This window comes from Pelodiscus sinensis, chromosome 7 (genome assembly GCF_052426305.1).
Source record: "Pelodiscus sinensis isolate ZL-2025 chromosome 7, ASM5242630v1, whole genome shotgun sequence".
In the NCBI taxonomy this organism is placed as follows: Eukaryota; Metazoa; Chordata; order Testudines; family Trionychidae; genus Pelodiscus; species Pelodiscus sinensis.
The window spans coordinates 20778498-20798572 of record NC_143058.1 but is presented as its reverse complement, the minus strand read 5'-3'; the positions used below and the strand labels follow the sequence as shown (position 1 = coordinate 20798572).

Below are 20075 nucleotides of genomic sequence, written 5' to 3'. Positions count from 1 at the left end.
ACACAAACTATAGACCAGTTACTTTAACTTTTGTGCCAGGGAAGATAATGGAGCAGGTAATTCAGGAAATCATCTATAAACACTTGGAAAGTGGCAAGGTGATAGGGACCAAGCAGCATGGATTTGTAAAGAACAAATCATGTCAAACCAAACTGATAGCTTTCTTTAGTAGGATAACAAGTCTTGTGGATAAGGGAGAAGCGGTAGATGTGGTATACCTAGACTTTAGTAAGGTGTTTGATACGGTCTCGCATGATATTCTTATCAATAAACTAGGTAAATACAACTTAGATGGGGCTACTATAAGGTGGGTGCATAACTGTCTGGATAACCGTACTCAGAGAGTAGTTATTAATGGTTCACAATCCTGCTGGAAAGGCATAACAAGTACGGTTCCACAGGGGTCTGTTTTGGGACCGGTTCTGTTCAATATCTTCATCAACGATTTAGATATTGGTATAGAAAGTACCCTTATTAAGTTTGCAGATGATACTAAATTGGGAGGGATTGCGACTAATCTGGAGGATAGGGTCATAATTCAAAATGACCTGGACAAATGACCTGGAGAAATGACCTGGAGAAATGGTCTGACAGAAATAGGATGAAGTTTAATAAAGACAAATGCAAAGTGCTCCACTTAGGAAGGAACAATCAGTTTCACACATACAGAATGGGAAGCGACGGTCTGGGAAGGAGTATGGCAGAAAGGGATCTAGGGGTTATAGTGGACCACAAGTTAAATATGAGTCAGCAGTGTGATGCTGTTGCAAAGAAAGCAAACATGATTCTGGGATGTATTAACAGGTGTGTTGTGAGCAAGACATTCTTCCGCTCTACTCTGCTCTGGTTAGGCCTCAATTGGAGTATTGCGTCCAGTTCTGGGCACCACATTTCAAGAAAGATTGGAGAGGGTCCAGAGAAGAGCAACGAGAATGATTAAAGGTCTAGAGAACATGACCTATGAGGGAAGGCTGAAGGAATTGGGTTTGTTTAGTTTAAAAAGAGAAGACTGAGGGGGGACATTATAGCTGTTTTCAGGTATCTAAAAGGGTGTCATAAGGAGGAGGGAGAAAACTTGTTCATCTTGGCCTCTGAGGCTAGAACAAGAAGCAATGGGCTTAAACTGCAGCAAGGGAGGTTTAGGTTGGACATTAGGAAAAAATTCTAACTGTCAGAGTGGTTAAACACTGGAAAAAATTGCCCAGGGAGGTTGTGGAATCCCCATCTCTGGAGATATTTAAGAGCAGGTTAGATAAATGTCTATCAGGGATGGTCTAGACAGTATTTGGTCCTGCCATGAGGGTAGGGGACTGGACTTGATGACCTCACGAAGTCCCTTTCAGTTCTAGTATTCCATGATTCTATGAAAACTTGCACTATTACTCGTGTGTGAGTGAGACCCTATTAAAGGTACATAGAAACATGAGGAACCGTTTAATCTTTTCAGAACTAAGTACAGTAGCCTTCCGATAATCCAGAACCTATGGGATCTAGGTGGTGCCGGATTATCAGATATGCCGGACTATCAGGAGGTACTATAAGCTGGTTATATATACAGGCTGGGTCTACACTGGCAAGTTATTCCAGAAAATCAGCCGCTTTTCCGGAAAAACTTGCCAGCTGTCTACACTGGCCGCTTGAATTTCCGGAAAAGCACTGACGATCTAATGTAAAATCATCAGTGCTATTCCGGAATAACTATGCTGCTCCCGTTCGGGCAAAAGTCTTTTTCCGGAAAATTGTTCCGGAAAAGGACCAGTGTAGACAGCACTGTAGTGTTTTCCGCAAAAAAATCCTGAACGCGAAAATGACGATCGCGGCTTTTTTGCGGAAAAGCGCGTCTAGATTGGCCACGGACGCTTTTCCGGAAAAAGTGCTTTTCCAGAAAATCGTCCTGCCAATCTAGACGCGCTTTTCCGAAAATGCTTTTAATGGAAAACTTTTCCGTTAAAAGCATTGCCGGAAAATCATGCCAGTGTAGACGTAGCCATACTGTATACATTATATACTGTATATAAAGTGTTTTTAACCCTTTTTATTGTACATACTGTATACAGTATACTGTAATGGTTTAGTTTTTTTAAGCCTTTTTTACCCTTTTTGCTCAGTTCAGCTGCTGCCGCTGTTACCTTGTGACTCATTTTTTGCTGAAGCTCACTCACTAGGCTCTTGCCATTTTGATGCCGGACTATCAGGAGTGCCAGACTATTGGATGCCGGACTATTGGAGTTTTACTGTATCTTTTTAAAAACAAATGTTTACCTGGCATTCATGTTCTTTCAAGAAAGAGAAACAGAATTTCAGAAGGAACAAATAGCTGTGGTTTTGCTGTTACCACAAAAGTTGCTTTTTATTGAAGATCAGAACAAATTAATTTGTTCACAGTCTGCTGTGGGAAAATCTGAGAACATGGAATTGTTAACTACTACAGAATCCATTTTCTGTATCAAATTTATGTACAATGAATTATACCTTTGGAAAGGCTGTGCCGGTCTCAGTAAAAGAAGAGTCTGCATTTTACCTGTCCATATTTTGATTAGTTAACATATTCATTTCCACTCTGCCATGGCCACACGGACCTTACATTGTTTTGAAACAAACAGACTAACACACAAACAAAAACTTTCAGCCATGACTTTATCTACAGCCTTAATTAACTTTAGTTAGTTCTTTTATTTGCAAACAGGTGTCCTGAGGCATTTTATAGTCAAATATGTGGCAGCTTGCATTATCAACAATTTGGCAATTAGTCTATTGGAAGTATTGAAACTCTCTAATACAATTACCTTTTAAAGGCTATCACAATGTTCACCATCAAGTTTCTAATTAAAAATTTAAATAAAGGGATAGTTTACAGCACAGTTGATGCCTTTTATGTTTTTTACAGGTACAGCAATATTAGGAAGTTGTGCACGGAAGCGGAAACTTAATAAGACATTAGCTGTAGTCAACAGCAGATTTTCTCGATCATCTGGCATAATGGGCCTGAACAGTTATATTGAATGGCTGGCCTTAGTGGGAGTGCACAAGAGATGAGAGAAACAGGATGAGTGCATGGAATCATCTTCTCACCTGTACTTTCTGCACCAAGGACCAGTAACAATCGTACTCCATTGCATGTTGGAGATCCCAGGAAGGGACGAGTCCCCAGGAAGCACAATCTTTCCTGAACTCTGATGGTGGGGGGGTTATAGTTTCATACTGGTCTGAATATGGACCTCAGACTCAGGCTACAGCAGACTTATAAATGAAAATGGTGCAAGCCCATTAAAATAATGAACAGCTGAATCTTCCTTATAGGTTCACAAACACTCCAGAAAAGTGGGAGGGAGAAGGAGGAGAATGAAATCTCAGCAAACCAGAAATCAACTTATTCTTAAAGTACAACTGTAGCTGAGTGAATGAGTTTTCTTGAGTGTAGCATATGATTTTAATCCATTCTCAGGGCCAATGAGAGTCCAAGATTTTCAGTTATGGTCAAATGAACAATTGCCTCTTTATTGAAACCCTGTCTGTCACACTGAGCTGCGTCACCCTGATGAGATGGTTATGTGCCCCATTAACTGACTGAAATGATCCTGTGAGAAACAAGACTCTTTTTGGCAAAAAAAATCCCCCTTGTTTTATCCAGGTCTACCCTCGGGCAGAAAGTTGACTTATGATACGTAAGTCCAGCTACAAGAATAGCGCAGCTGGAGTTGACTTATCTTAAGTCAAATATCTGCCTCATTCTCATTGTGGGAGGGATGACTCTCCCATCATCTTCCCTTATTCCTTGTGACCCCATGGATGTCCTTACTAGACTTGCTAAATCGAACCCTGGAACATCGATATCCAGAGCATGGATCTCTGGGTAAGTGTACACCTGGCATTAGAAATAAAAGCCCCATCTCTATCTCCCTGGGTAGGTAATAACTAGTAACTTGGGGTATGTCTACACTACAGCACTAATATGAACTAACTTAATTCGAATTAGTTAATTCGAACTAAGCTAATTCGAACTAGTGCAGGCTGCAATCCGGAGGGGGGTCAATCAAGGGGCTTCAGGAGAGTTTCCACCCCGAGGAGCCCGCAGAGCCACTCCAGCCCTCCCCATTGGGGGCTCGTACCCCATTCCTCCCTCACCTCCTTCCACTTACCCCTCCCTAGCCCCCCTTCCTGATGTACAAAAGCACACGTGTGTTCAAAAATGGAAACTCTCTTTATTGAACAAAACTCGGGGAGACTGGGAAAAGGAGGTGGGAGAGGGGAAGAGAGAGGGTGGGAGAGGGGAGGGCAGCTAAAATGATCAGGGGTTTGGAACAGGTCCCATATGAAGAGAGGCTAAAGAGACTGGGACTTTTCAGCTTAGAAAAGAGGAGACTGAGGGGGGATATGACAGAGGTCTATAAAAGCATGAGTGGCGTGGAAAGGGTGCATAAAGAAAAGTTCTTCATTAGTTCCCATAAAGAAGGACTAGAGGACACCAAATGAAATGAATGGGTAGCAGGCTTCAAACTAATAACAGAAAGTTCTTCTTCACAAAGCAAATAGTCAACCTGTGGAACTCCTTGCTGCAGGAGGCTGTGAAGGCTACAACTAGAACAGAGTTTAAAGAGAAGTTAGATAAATTCATGGAGGCTGGGTCCATGGAGTGGTATTAGCCAGGGGGTAGAAATGGTGCCCCTGGCCTCTGTTTGTGGAAGACTGGAGATGGATGGCACAAGTCAAATGGCTTGGTCATTGTTTTGGTCCATCCCTTCCAGGGTCCCTAGTGTTGGCCGCTGTCGGCAGACAGGCTACTGGGCTAGATAGACCTTTGGTCTGACCCAGTACAGACATTCTAAGCTCAGGGCTCAGGGTCAGGGGTCTCACTGGACCACCCTGATTTTCATGCAAACCTGCTCCTGGGTGGCCAGGCTGGCAGCTATCCTGCCCTAGATGGCTACTTTCCTGTGCCTAGTGCGGAGGTCGTGGATGAGGTCCACGATGTCTGCACTAGACCAGGTGGGCGCCCGCCTCTTGCGGACCCGGGCAGGCTCCTGGGAGCCGCCAGCCTGGTCCCGGGAAGAGGGGGAGGGCTGGGTGGTAGCGGGTGGCTGGCTCAAGCCGTGCCAGGTGCAGGGTCTGCTGGCTGTGTGCTGGCAGGCTTGCACCTGGCACAGGCACCGTAGCCAGCCTGTGCCCCTTTAAGGGCTCCGGGGCCGGGAGGGGGGCAGACGAGTTTCTCTGGTGGTGCCCAGAGTGGTCACCAGGGAAAGCTGGGGAGGGCTAGCCTCCCACTAGTTCGAATTAAGTGGCTACACAGCCCTTAATTCGAACTGCTTAATTCGAACTAGGCGTTAGTCCTCATGGAATGAGGTTTACCTAGTTCGAATTAAGCACTCCGAACTAAGTTCGAATTAAGTTCGAACTAGCGGTTTGTATGTGTAGCGCCTATCAAAGTTAATTCGAACTAATGTCTGTTAGTTCGAATTAACTTTGTAGTGTAGACATACCCTTGGTGTTTTCACATGGCTAGTCTTACTTATAAGGAAAGATTGACAAAAATGAGATTAGTCTTCAGAGATGACATGACTAAAGCATTTAAATTACATTAAGGCTTTCTATAAAGATATTGATATAATAGAGTTTAATGGGAAGACTACAACTATGGGGCGTGAATATTAAGGGAGGAGACTTAAGTAAGCAGTATTTAGGAGGTATTATGTCATATAGGAAGGTTATTCCCTATTCCATTAGCACTATTTATCTACATATGTACCTTCATGTTTTCAATACCACCCAGTACAGCAAGAAACCACAGTGGCTGAAAAGATGGTGGCTCTCAATACCTTGTCAAACCCTCAGTATCACTACCACTAGTGGATCAGTATTGGTTGCAACAATAGTGTGGAATGATGGGGAAAAAAACCTTGTGTGACCCAGCTCAGGGTGTCTGGCCCTGCCACAATATCCCATCAGCAAATGGGGATTCAAAGATGCATGTGGATGTGGTTATAACTTTTAAAGCAAAGGGATTCTTCAGAACCAATCTTTTTGGTGAGCATAGTCAGTGCCCATTCATATGAACTTGTAATGTAATGTGACATGGAAACAAAGGATTCATATGCAGGGGTGTTTATGTATCAGGAAGGAATAGGTCTGTTTATTTTTACTTGTGATCCGCTCAGTCCCTGTCACTTAAAGATCTGGAAAGTATGAGTCATGTGTAGGTAGTGCACAGAAGTACAGTAAAACTGAATGCATTACAGGAGAGACAAATTTATGCGCAGGTTCATGGGATTTTATGAGCTTGGCAAGATTAAAAAATTAGGGTAGCTAGGACAGCAATGTGAAATGGTTTTGGAGTGTCAACACTCTGGGCTAACTTCAGCCAGCTAGGCATAGTCCTGAGTAGAGAATAGAGCCACAGAAGGAGCTCAGGGAGAGATTTCTTTTGAGACACCCCCAAGGGGGCAGGAGGCAGTTTCTGGTACAATGCTTAGACACATATACTAGGTATGGGTACACATGCTAGGATCAAACACTGTCCCCCATTATGTTTATGAAGGTGGACGAGATACAGAAGAGTAAGAGAATTTACAGAGTTGGTTTCTTTCCTTTTCCCTTTCTCTTCTTATCTAAAAATACTAATTAGTACCTGCCAGAACCATAGCTGTATATGGCAGGCATAGAGCTCAATCTCAAATCCTTGTTTGCTTTGTATTCACTCCTTACTCAGCCAATCAACAAGAGTTCTGCTTTACACTGAGTGGTGAGGCCAGGCCCTTAGAATTTGGGGAGTGCAGGGGCTAATTCAACTGGAACATAGTCTCCCTTCACTCCTCAGTCTCACAGAATCTCTGCAGGGCTCTGTGAAGATCCACGGGTGGAATGGGAATGGGGGTGGCGGTGTGTAAAGGGACAATTTGGGCTGCAGAGGATTTCCCTGCATACTGACAAGCCATTATTCAAGTGAGTAAAGGTTAGCAGGAACAGGTCTCAAAGGCCGTGTCTAAACTACACCCCTCTGACAGCAAAGGGATGTAAATTAGACACATCGAAAGCGCAAATGAAGCTGGGATTTAAATATCTCGTGCTTCATTTGCATAATGGTGGCTGCCACTTTTTTTTAAAACGGGGCTTTTAGAAAAAAACTGGCAGTTTAGACGGGGCATTTTTGACAGAAATGCCCCATTTCGAAAGATCCTGTACTCCTCAAAAAGGGTTGTGTCTAGATTACAGGGTTTTTTTTTTTAAATTAGCCTTTTTTCGAAAAAACTTCACTTGCATCCAGACTGCAGCCATGTTCTTTCGAAAAAAGGTGCTATTGAAGGCAAACTATGCCTTTTTTGAAAGACAGTGTCTAGACTCTTTTTCAGAAAAGCGGCTCCCTTTTTCGAAAAATCTGCTTGTAGTCTAGACGCTCTTTTTCAAAAGAGGCTTTTTTGAAAGTGTCTTTCGTAAAAGACTTTTTCGAAAGAGACTTGTAGTCCAAGGAGTACAGGATCCTCAATGAGAAGTACAGGATCTTTCAAAATGGGGTATTTCTGACAAAAATGCCCCGTCTAAACTGCCGGGTTTTTCCCTAAAAGCCCCTTTTCAAAAAAAAGCGGCAGCCGCCATTATGCAAATGAAATGCAGGATACTTAAATCCCAGCTTCATTTGCACTTTTGATATGTCTAATTTATATCCCTCTGCCAACAGAGGGTTGTAGTTTAGATGTACCCTAACTAGTAACACTCTTTGAGCTGAGTAATCAGCCAGTTGCTATAGATTGCTTTATGAAGATAACTTTGATAAGCCCGTTTATATGCTCTGCTATTCCTGTGGATTTATTCTGAGTACAGACTGGCAGCTGCAAAATACTTTTGCTTTGTGGACAGTGGCCAAGATCATCAGGCTTGTATCTACTAGTGAGCCAAGTTTGGATCTGAACCTATTTTTCAAGGAATGGTCCTCCCACCCACAGTGCTGATTCTTATTGGTCATTTGCCACCCACAGGAAAAATAAATATATTGAAAGCAGCAAGGTTTTACAGTACCTGAACCTCCACCTACACTTAGAATATTGATCGCAGATTTTCCTTTTCCGATGCTGAAAACAAAAATAGGTTTGCATATTTTAGGCTACATATTCAATAGTGAACAGATTCAACACCCTTAGCAAGTCACTCTCACACCCCACAATGAAACTGTACACAGATAATGTGTGTCTTTATATTAATATAGAGCCAGAAATGTACATGGCAGGCATAGAGTCAGGCTAAGGATCTATGCCCTCTGTTTAATCAGTCATTCATCCATCCATCAATGGGGCTCAGGCAACACTGGGAACTCAGCACCAGAGGGCTCAGGTGGTGCGGGGAATCACGTGTTGTGGCGGGGAGCCCTGCAGCAGGGGACTCTGGTGGCATACGGCGCTCCACGGCAGAGGGTCTACCAGTGAAAGGAGCTCTGGTGGTGCAGCCAGGAGTCCCACGGGAGGGGCTCAGGTGGTGCAGGGAGTCCCATGGTGCGAAGACCTCCAGTGGTTTGTACAGAGCTGCTCCCTGTAGGAATGTGCTACTTAGGGAGAACTTAGGGTTCTGCTGGTACCACATCGCTACAGGGAGCAGCTCTGTACGAGCCACCAGCAGTGCAGCCAGGAGCATGGCAGGGGGCTCAGGCAGCGTGGGGAGTCCCACAGTATGGGGAGAGCCCCATAGCAGGGGAATTGGCCAGCACGAGGAGCTCCAGAGGCACGGTTAGAAGTCTTGTGGCAGTGGGCCCAGGTGGCAGAGCTTGGAGTACCAGGGCTGAGAGGTCCAGCCCGGACTGGCAGCACAGCCTGCTGAAGGCAGTGGGGGCTGGCTCGGGCCAGAAGCAGAGTCAGCAGGTGCCTGGGAGGCTGGTGACAGGGAACCTCCGCTGGTCCAGCAAATTTCCTTGTTTAGGACTGGCTGGTCCCAAGGGTGCTGGACCACGGCGGTCCAACCTGTGCTTAAAGGGGAGTATGTCCTCAAATGTATGCAAAACTTTCTCAACAGACACATAATATGGATATCAGAATATCTGTTTATGTATATGTTGAATTGCACTTGATTCCATCAGATCACAGCTCTGGTGTACGAGTTATTCAGAGCATGAGCTTTGTTTTATTGTATGTAAACAAAGCACATATACACACAGGCCTATGTTCTGCTTCCATTTATACTTGTGTAAATCCACTGAATAAAAATACTAATACCTAAATCTTGTATGGTATTTTTTATCTCTAGCTTTCAAAGCCCTTTACGAAGGCGGTCAGTTTTACAGATGGTCTACTGGGAAACTGATGGCACAGTTTTACAGATGGGAAACTGAGGCACAAGAAACCAGCAGATTCAGAGCCACCAAGAGAGAAGGCGGCAGAGCAGAGAATGATCCGCAGTGATAAATGCTGCAGAGAGATGTAAAATAATAAAGCAGTACACCTTTTACATTAGCTAGAAGGAGGTTATTAATATACAGGGGTGACATTCTTTCTGTGTTAAAATCAGTGAGGAATCAATTACATCAAGAGGACCAGGGTTTTACCTCTTTTTAGAGCTATGTGGCTGATCCTACTGCATTGTAAGAGGGGAGGTGTGACCTAAGAACCCTTTAATGACACCTAGTGAGGGAGTCAAGGCATAATATTGATCCTGAAATGTACATTCTGGTTCAATGGGGAATGTCTGTGAGGTCTGAAATGTAAGGTGGCTCACTTTGGTCATTGTCATCATTGCTAAATGTACAAACAAATACTATGCAAGGAGTTGTGTATAAAGATACACACTGAAGATAGAGTCTTAGACTCTCTATGGATATGTCTACACTGCAAAGTTAAACCTCATTCTACGAGCAGTAACGCCAAATTCGAAATAGCTTTTTCAAATTAAGTGCTGTGTAGACACTTAATTCGAAATAGGGGGCCTCCAGCCCTTCCCAGGGAGCCCTGGTGGCACTCTGGACACAACCAGGAAAACTCCTCTCCCCCAGCCCCAGAGCCATAAAAGGTGTAGACTCTGGCCACGGTGCCTGTGCCAGCTCCAAGCCTGCCAGCCCAGAGTCAGCAGTGAACACCGGGGCCCCTGACCCAGTAGCCCCAAAACATGAGCCCGCAAGCCACTGGCAACCAACCCTCCACCACTCCCCAGGAGCAGTCTGCAAGCTCCCAGGAGCTTGCCAGGGGCCAGAGAAGGTGGGCGCCTTCCAGGACCAGGGTGGAGGTCATGGACCTTATTCAGGTTTGGGGGAGATGCCCCCAACGTCCATGATCTCTGCACTAGACAGACCGTCTATGGCAGGATTGCTGCCAGCCTGGTCACCAAAGGCCACATGCAAACCCAGGAGTAGGTTTGCATGAAAATCAAGTTGGTCCGGCGAGACCCCCAACCCTGGGCCCTGAGCTTCCCTTTCCCTTTCTTCCCCTTGCTTCCCCCTTCCAGCTCCCTCTTCCCAGGTTTCCCCCTCCCCTCTCCCACCCTCTCTCTTCCCTTCTCCCACCTTCTTTCCCCAGTCTCCCCAAAGGTTCATTCCCTCCCCCCAGTTTTGTTCAATAAACCCAGTTTCTATTTTTGAACATACGTGTCTTTTGTTTGACATCAGGAAGGAGAGTTAGGGAGGGGTAAGTGGAAGGACGTGAGGGTGGAATGGGGCACAAGCCCCCGGTGGGGAGGACCAGGGTGTCTCTGAGGGCTCTTGGGGTGGATTCTCTCCCACAGGGCCTCCTGGATCCTGACAGCCCCCCAATGGACCCCCGGGATGGCAGCCTGCAGCAAGTGTAGCTGGGCTGATGGCAATGACCCCACGATATGCACCGGCATGCCCAAAGGCAGCTCTGGCTCCATGTGGCCGAGAACTGTAGTGTCCCAAGTGCGGGCACTCAGGGCACTCCAAGACAGGACTGCTTTGCTGTCCCTCATCAAGGTAGACAAGGAAGCAGGGAACCCTGAGAACTGTCTGTCCATAGTGGGGGTAGGGTCCCTTTAAGCATGAAGCTCAGTTAGCCTCAGGCAGCAGCCCCACACACTAAGTCCTAATATGATGCCCTGCTGGCACTGGTTCTGGCCAGCCTTAACTTCGGTTCAGGGTCCACTCAGTGTGGACGCACCATTTCGAAATAACAAAATGCTATTTCAAAATAGTTTTTGTGTGTACATGCATTAATTCGAATTAGCTTAATTCAAATGAACTATTTCGAATTAAGTTTATTCGAAATAGCACTGTAGTGTAGACATACCCTAGGAAAGTATGAGAGTATCAGTTGAGGTGAAAAAACAGGCCTTCTGTCCAATAAGAAATGTTTATTCACCTCTCTCTTTCTCTCTCTGCCAGTATGGAAATCAAGTCTGGTAGGATGCCCACCAAGAGATGTGAAGCAAACAGGGAAGCAGCACACAGAATAACAAGCACTGGAAGCCAGATACTGAATTTGGCAGTATAAACAGGCAAAGAAGTCTCTCATCCTGGAAGTGAATAGGCAGTGTGTTCACATTCATGAAAAAAGGATTTCAGCTAACCTTGCTTGTAAAGCGGCAAAAGACCCTGAAGGAAAACTTCTTTAACAGGAGTTTAATCTATTAGTTTCTAGAAAACCTATTATGATTGTTTTACATATAATGTTTTGTTTCTAATATTTTACTCCTTATCACTTGAATCTTTGAGAATAAACTTGTTCTTGTTTACACTAAAAATATACCTAACTGACATGGTATTACAAGTTCAGGACAAGAGCTGAATCTTACAGCCTGGTGTGTATGTGATTCATGGGGGACAGCAGACCTGGTATTTTTGTGAGTAGCCAGTGAGTAGGCCTGGATATAACAGGGGGAGCTTTAAAAGGGCTCTGGGTCTAAGTGCGCACATATTGTTACCCTGCAAGGAAACATGTAAGGGCAGGCATAGCCCAGATAAGAGCACTTGAGTGGCTAGAAGGATGGTAATGTTAGGAAGCTGTCACTGAGAGGGAGGTGGGGGGAAAGCGGGTAAGAACGTGAGTCACAGCCCTGTGTACCCTGAGAACCATCATAACAGCACTCTTGTCTCTTGGGTTATGGGCCAGAGGGCTGACAACCAAAATGGTCCTGAAGCATGATCCCTGCCATTCCTTCTGTCTGCAGGAGAATGAACTTTGAGAATCAGAGCCTGGCCAGGAAATGGAACTTCTACCCCGTGAAGAATTTTGAGGTTTTGAAAATGAGATTTCCAAAATCAGGATGAAAACTAGTTTTTTTTCCTGGAACTGAAATTCCAAAAGAATTGTTCCAGAAACAACAAAACATTCTCACTTCCTGGACTTGCCAGCTGCCCACTGCATGGGTTGTTGGGGTTTCCAGCTCCTTGGCCTGCTTGAACAGCTGGGAAGCCAGCCTGCTGGCAAGTGCGGGTACCCCTCTGTGCCAGGCAGGCAGCCAGGAAGCCAGGGAATTGAGCAGATTGGCAGGAAAGTTGATGGAATCAACACATTTCTGTGGAACATTTCCACTGGAAAATGCTGAGTCAAGAGAACTGAAAACTTCTGCTGGAAAAATTTCAACCAGCTGCCTTTTGCATGTATAATATAAAAGCACTTTTAGTGTTTAAAGTACTTTGTAAAAATATTTATATTTTACAGATGGGGAAACTGAAGCACCCAGAGAGATTAACTTGTTTGAAATCCAATTACAAGGCCAAGATGGAAACATAAACCAGGGCTAAAAATCCTGCTCCTATTGATTTCCATGTATTCAGGATTTCACCTTAGGTCTTCTCATGTCCAGACCCCTACTCCAGGAAAACACACTGATCTGTCCAAATAGTGAGGCAATTACTCCTCCCCACAAAAGGAATGTGGTCGGTAGGGTTATTTGACGAGTAGATGGATTGTATGAAAGCCAGAAAGAATGTTAAATTACAGTGAAAATGTTGCTTTTTTAAAGTATAAAACTTTAAATAAAATAATTAAAATCCTATGCAGTTTGTTAATCTCCTTTTTATACATTAGGGTTTATTAAATCTAAGGTATATTTGCATACAATAAAATAATTAAATCTATTTCCATGCTAGTCAGATGCCATCACAAAGTCTATGTCTACATTGTGGAACTATTTTGGGATACCGGAAGTATACCAAAATAGCTATTCTGCATCTTTAAAGCAGAGTGTTATTTTGAAACAGCGCTATTCTGGCATCCCTACGACCTTCGTTCCACGAGGGGTCATTTTGGAATAACACTTTATTTAGAAATCACTTCGAAATAAGCAATGATGCAATTTGCACAGTGCAAATTGCTTAGCTTATTTTGAGGTAAGGGTGCTATGTAGATGCACCCAAAGAGAGACCTTTTACTGGAGTGTCTCAATGAAATCTTTAACTGAAACACTATCAAAGATCTACAGAGGGGGAGGAGGGAAAAAAGGGGGCATTCTATAACTCTCAGGTAGCCCTTGCAAGCCCAGTCCAAAGCATGCATTCATCACTTGTGCAGAATTGTATCAAGGGTTTGTCCTTCTGATAAAACATCTAACTCTGTTACCTCGATATTATGCCCGGCAGCTTCCTGTCAATGAATTCCAGCATACATTGGTGCTCCGTCGAGTTCTCAAGGAACAGACGAAAAGATTCCACATATCGGCTGTGGTCGGAGAGCAAGCTCCTCATAGAAGATGCCATATTTGGTTTTCTGTGGAATACACGAAAAAATGGGGTAGATTTTTTCCTCCCCTTTTTTTTACTTTCTTCAGCCTAGTAATAAATCAAACACACAAAGACTACAGTTAAAAGTTCCTCAACATGTGACTGCTTCAGAATGCCATACCAGTGCGGTATCTTGTATGAACACTGACAATGTGCTTGCTTGTATAATCAGTATAACTACCTTATTGCTGGACTTTGTTCGGAGACCTTTGGCCTGTGGTTTTTGATTAGAAACAGTACTATGCCAGGAGCTTCCCTTACGAAGTGCATGACACTATTCTACAATAATCAGCCTGGTTCAGGTTTGAGTAACAGTTACAAATCATGCATAGTCTCCATTGACAAAATGTCACCATTTTATCACAGTAGTGGTTTAGGATTCAATTAAAATCTACACAGGATACTTGCAAGGCAGGGTAAGTATCTAAATAATAGTATTTGAATGTGGAGATTGTAAGGAAGCAAGGTATAAATTCCCAGAGAATCTAGGAGTTGTTATTTCTTGCTTTCTACCATTTGGTATTTTTATAGATGCCTCTGAGTAGCAGTATTTTTACAGATAGATTAGTGAAAAGTACAACAATCTAATAAACAACATTTTATTTATGTAGCATCTTTTATTCAAACATTGGTTAATTAAGTCTCACAAAAATCATATGAGCTACTAACAGAGCAAGTAGTTTTAACCCCATTTTACAACTGAAAAAATGGAGACACATAAAAAGAGGACCTGGCAAAGTCACACAGAGAGTCAGTGGAAAATGTAGGAATTGAGACCTTAGTTCTATGTTTTAACTAATATATATTGCTTTCTTGCTCCTCTTCTGCTCCTTTGTGTGGTGGGGAATATTATGGCAAAATACACAGGATGAATAGGTTTATGTCTGTGATCAAATGGAACCGAATAGATGCTTGACCCTTTTTCCAGTTGGCCCGCAATTCTTTGCTCCATTATCCGGGTGTGGAGTCATTTGCCTACATGTTGTTTAAACCTTTCTCTAATTCCCTGAGCTGAATTCCCCCCAAACAGAACAGTTAAAGTCAAATCAGTTACCCACCTTGTCTTATGAGCTCTAGAATGAGAGCAGCCAGCTGAAGAGCTTCAGTGCCGTATTTCCTGGACTTGGTTGCCATGCAACCACTATAGCAGCCCATGGGCTTCAACAGAGTAGACTCTGTTACCTTCACTCAGCATAAAAGGGAAAAGCAAAATGCAGAGTTTTAAGCTGGGTGTTTCTATGTGTTGGGCCCGCCGATCTGCAGGGTGTTAGCAGAATTTGTATTAAGTAAATCTTTGTTGGATGAAGTTAGAGGTTCAGCTAGTGAATGTGCTGTGAAACTGGGATTCTCTTCCTTTCAGGGTGCTGTGCTATTACATTTCCCCAGACTGTATTTTTGGCAGTTCATCAGCCATTTTGTTCTCAAAGCTGCTGGAGCACACATCAGAGAGGAGTGATGTACTACTTGTCTCCAGGAGCTGGGTGGCCGGGAGCAAGCCTGGAACTTCCACAGGAAGATCCCACAGCACAGAGAAACCTATGTTGTTTCTGCATAAGTGGTCTATAGCAACTTGTGCCGCTGTGATCTGAGGGTATTTTGGAAGGGAAGTGTCCAGCAGAGCACGTCTAAGGGGAGATTGCTCCACCCTGTTCCCCAGTGCTGTTGATCTGGCACCCTGTGGAGAGCTTTCGAGTGGTTTGCACTCTAAAGAATAGGAACCCCAACCCTGCCCTGCTGGAATTTATGGGCCAGATTTCTCTCCACTCCCTTATCTTAAAGACCATGGATCTGTTTCTGTGCTTGCAGTGGCACCATGCTGTGAATTTGCAGTGGTGAATTGTCCCTGGCCCTTTATAGTACCTTCACAGCCCCAGTACTTCACCAGAGAGAAGGCAGACGCTCTCCCTATTGCTCTGTTTGTGGTTTTCTCTTGGGGTTTGCCACGTCACCCTTTCTGGCCTCATTCAGTGCCTACCTCTAGTTCATCAACAGGAATAGAAGCCAGTTTTTAAATATATCCAGATTTTTCTTGGAATGCTAAATTGTTGTTCCCTGGGTAAACCAGCAATTGCCACAGACAATGGGGCTTCTTTCAAAAAATATTATTAACTTCACTTGGTATCCCCAAAGCTGCCAGCTCCCCACAACTGAGGCCTGTCTTGAAATTTCAATATATATTTGGATGTGTTATTGCTGTTGAATGGTTGAGGTGAAATAGGCTTGTTGGTCTCACTTCAGTCCCCAATGGACTAGTAAAGACCATCACCATAAACTGTATTCACTGACAGTCCCTAGCAAGCCATGGAGAAAACAGACAAAGGTCTTGACTCTCCATGTCTGATAGCTTGGAGAGCCATGTTCACTAGACCCCAGTAACTGTAAAAAGCTACCATTCTGATTGGACAGTAATGATGGGGTTTCACAGGTGTTGTGGGACAGGCACTCTTTCAGAAATAGTGAACAAACATTTATGGTACTTAAACTGCAAGGCCCATTCAGCCATTTTTTGGTCCCCCACAATAAGCATTCAGGCAAACCGCTCAAATGAAAGGATGGTTAATTAGATCCCAAATTCCTTAGGATAATTAGCTTAAACAGTTTAAATTAACAATCATAATGTAGTCTTTGGGATAGTTTTAAACCTTCGGAGAAAGTCCAAAGGCCTAAAACCCTGGCTGACAGCTCTTGGTCCATTCCTCCACCAGTAATAATTGCGCAAATGACCTTCAGGATACTTAATGTTCACATCTGTTGTATGGGCATCTCTGGGTTCTGTTTATCCATGCTGAAATGGTGGTTCCCACATAGTTTCTGCTGCACTTCCGCTTGACTGGTAGCTAATTTAGAAAACAAAATGCAAAAATTCAGACAGCTGCCCAACTCTTCATGCTCTAGTCTCCTTCAAGTCCAGTTCACCTCAAGACCCTTTACCTCACCAACCCACTCTGGACAAAAGATCTTCTTCCTACTACCCTATGGCTACATTCATTCACCTATGTCAGATTCATCACAACATTTTGCACTTATTTTTGGAAATGATGCCCTTGCATCTTGCATAGGGTAAGGTAAGTATATTTGAGGTAACAAGTCTGTCAGTTGTGTAAGAGCTGGACCAACTCCACCAATGACTATACGTTCAGCATACCTAGGTGGGTAAAGTATTTTGGGCTAGATTCTGATCTCAGTTAAAGACACACATATGGATCAGTGACACCAGAAACTGTTGAAAGTAACTGAGTTTTTCTCAGGGTCTAAGAATTTGTCCCTGCACATGGAAGTTACCTAGACACAGGACAAATAGCTCAATCCATCTGAAATGGCTCTTGAATCTTTCAAGTACCCCAATAGTATTCAGAGAAAACCGTTAAATAAGTATAGTCAGGACAATACTGTGGAGCTCTTACTCACCCTGGGCTACTTCTAAACTACACCCCTCTGTCGGCAGAGGGATGTAATTGAAGCACTTTGAAAGTGAAAATGAAGCAGGGATTTAAATATTCCATGCATCATTTGCATAATTGCATCATGGTGCTGTTTCAAACAAACGCTATTTTGAAACTGAAACCACAGTTTAGACACTTTTATTCGACAACGGGGCACCTTTCGAAAGATCCTATACTCCTGAAAGTACTCCGTCTAAACTGAGGTTTCAGTTTCGAAATGGTGCTTGTTCGAAACAGTACCATGATGCGATTCTACAAATGAAACACAGGATATTTAAATCCCCGCTTCATTTGCACTTTTGAAGTGCTTCATTTACATCCCTCTGCTAACAGAGGGATGTAGTTTGGACCTAGCCCTGGTCAGCACTAACAGTATGTCTACACAGCAGCATTTTTTCAGAATAACTGACATTATTCTGAAATAACAAAGAGCATGTCTATGCTGTGTTCTTTCTTCGACTTCCTGCTGTGTAGACAGGGCCAAAAGCTGAAATAAGCTATTTCAACTTAAGCTACGCAATTGACGTAGCTGTGTCGATGTGCTGTGTTGACGTGACCTTATTCAGTCTCACAGAAAACAAAAGGTCTGATCATGTGTTTAAGGGGTCACAGGTGTGAATAGGGGCTCCAAAATCTGGCCCTCACATAATAAAATTACAGCTGTGAAGCACCTAGTCTCTGTTCAATGTTGCTGGGGATTATTTTAATGAGCCTGTTTTTGTTAGATAAGAGCTGTAATCTTGCCTATGTATTAGAAAGACAGACTAACAAATTGAAGCTAAATTGACTCTATTATATGAATTACCAGCCCTCAGGCCAACAATTCAGTATGTATTTGGTGCACTCAAGTGAAATTTGCAGCGAATAAATGCAGAATAAAATGCATTTACGCACTGGGAACTATAAAACTGTTCAGTGTGCCACATATCCAGACATACGGACTCACAAATGGATCAGTTTCACTGACAATTATTTTCTTTCTTAGAGGCTCAGCACTGAAATCCTCCAACCAAATCAGAAAACTAGGAAAGATTTCAAAATAGACACATTAAAATGTTGTCAGAACTCGATACGTTAGTAAGAAAGCAAAGTAATATTTGAATGTCCATACGTTATGAAACACCCTGAATACCCCCCATAAGAAAGAGTGGTACATTCCATGTTTACACATTCCTTTGCTCGGTCCAACAGCCTATTCTGTAGTGTGAATGAAATAACAGAGGTGCATACCCTTTGGCATTAAAACATTTTACAACATTCACTCATTTAAAAATAGACTACAGTTGTTAATCTTTTAATGGTTTAGCATCTAAATAGTCAAGGTTTTTTATTTGTTTAATAACCATACTAGTTGCTGTGATTTAATTTGTACATACACAGTGATAAGAACAGAATAAATTCATTTCAGATGAGATGCAGCTTAAGGAATTTATCTCGTTCATTTTACTGATTGATTGCATTTTGATCTGCAATCCGTTAGCTTACAAGTAGGGAAAGAAGAAGAAGAAATCAATTCTATAAAACAGACCACTAATGATAACAATGCTCATTTGGACAAGTCACACTAACTGATCATCAAAAATTATCCTGAACATGTTTAATTGGTTTTTGTAAACTCTGGCCCTGAGTCTCATTTACGTGAATGTAATTGATGTTACTTTAAATGTACTGGTGTGAATTAGACCCTCATTGAGACATACAGTAAAACCTTTTAAACTCTTCAAATGAAATCAGTAAGCAAAGGAAACACTCCTCAAACAATGCAGGAAATGCATTGTAAAATGCAGGAAAGCATTTATTGCTTGAGGTTTATTGAGTATTGCTGAATGCTACCAAAATATGGAAGACATTAGCCTTCCCTTTTGAGAAAATTTTAATGAAAAATACTATGCCTTTCCTGAGAGTATTTGTACTTACATGTATAAAGTCTGTGCCTTAAGAGGGCCGTCTCCTTTCAGTTTCTTTGAGTGTTACAATGTTCAGGAAATGGACTCTGAATTCAATCAGCTTGTTTCTTACAGGCAGTTTATGACCCCACCCATAGAATCAGGTTTTGGCATAATGCCATTACAGTATTCCTGATCAGGAATGAAGCAACACAACCTTTAATGCAGTTTACAATGGTGAATCAAATTCTGCTGTTTCATTTGTGGATATAAGTAGGATCTGAAGTAATGCTTCCGTTACAGCTATCTGGAATGGGAGACAAATCTTGGGTGTGTCTATGTAATTACAGTTTGCTCCTGCTTTACTTACATGTGATAGATATTTCTCAGATGAAGTGGTATTTTGCTCATAGTAATCAACTTAATGTGTGCCCTAATACCAGGTATATTTGCACTGAATGTAGGAATAGCTAAAATATGGTTACCAATGTTTGTAGTTTTGTGGAAATACAGAAAAGTAGAACTGTGCTACATTGTTCCAAGTGAAAGGGCTCAGTTAGCAGAAAGAATCTTGCAAATGCAAGGGCTTGACTTTTCAGAGCTCCATAGAGGTAAGGGGTGAGGGAAGGTAATTCTGGTATGAAATCTATCTGGTTTCCCCTGCTTGGACTAGCTTGACCTCCCCCTCCCCTCATTCAAAGAAGAGAGCTAAACAGGCATTATTAGCTGTCTCTCTTCTTACGTTAACTGTGTTAAAGCTGTGTTTTTACTACCCTGTTTACTCAGAGTTGAAATCACTGGGAGCTGGAATCATTTGAGATGGATGGGCAGAAACCACAGCCAAGAACTGGATGGCAGCAGATGGTGACTGAGAGCCAACAGGTCAGTTGCAGAGAGTTGTGACGAGTGGCCAGCAAAGTGGAGGTGGCATGACGAGTAGCTGGTAGAGCGGTGGCAGCATGATGAGCAGTCAACAGGGTGGCAATGCAGTAGTGTAATGAGTGGCCAGCTGCAGAAAGGTGAGTCGAATGGCCAGCAGGGCAGTGGCAGAAAGCCGTGAACAGGCATAAGGTGAGTGACCAGCAGAGTGAGTGAGGGTATGTA

The 20075-nt window shown here is 43.2% G+C and overlaps 1 protein-coding gene and 1 long non-coding RNA gene across 6 annotated transcripts in view; one reads left to right on the top strand and one right to left on the bottom strand.

The window, feature by feature from the left end:
• The window catches only part of HNMT (histamine N-methyltransferase), a 35399-nt gene extending 16248 nt beyond the window's left edge, over window positions 1-19151 (bottom strand). The window contains exons 1-5 of one of the 5 annotated variants that reach the window (XM_075933307.2): window positions 19003-19150; window positions 16367-16479; window positions 14701-14829; window positions 13482-13628; window positions 8008-8060 (exon numbers count right to left, since the gene is read on the bottom strand). In XM_075933307.2, the coding sequence (XP_075789422.1) occupies window positions 8008-8060; window positions 13482-13618 (190 nt within the window). In that variant the 5' untranslated portion in view covers window positions 13619-13628; window positions 14701-14829; window positions 16367-16479; window positions 19003-19150. Of the gene's footprint in view, window positions 1-8007; window positions 8061-13481; window positions 13691-14700; window positions 14830-16366; window positions 16480-19002 lie in introns of all 5 variants that reach the window. The other 4 variants (XM_006117044.5, XM_006117043.5, XM_025181641.3 and 1 more) reach the window with 4 other exon arrangements.
• Window positions 19152-19164: 13 nt separating this feature from the next.
• The window catches only part of LOC112544788 (uncharacterized), a 40621-nt gene continuing 39710 nt past the window's right edge, over window positions 19165-20075 (top strand). Inside the window, exons 1-2 of the long non-coding RNA XR_012905141.2 lie at window positions 19165-19301; window positions 19758-19853. This is a non-coding gene — a long non-coding RNA (uncharacterized LOC112544788). The remainder of the gene's footprint in view (window positions 19302-19757; window positions 19854-20075) is intronic.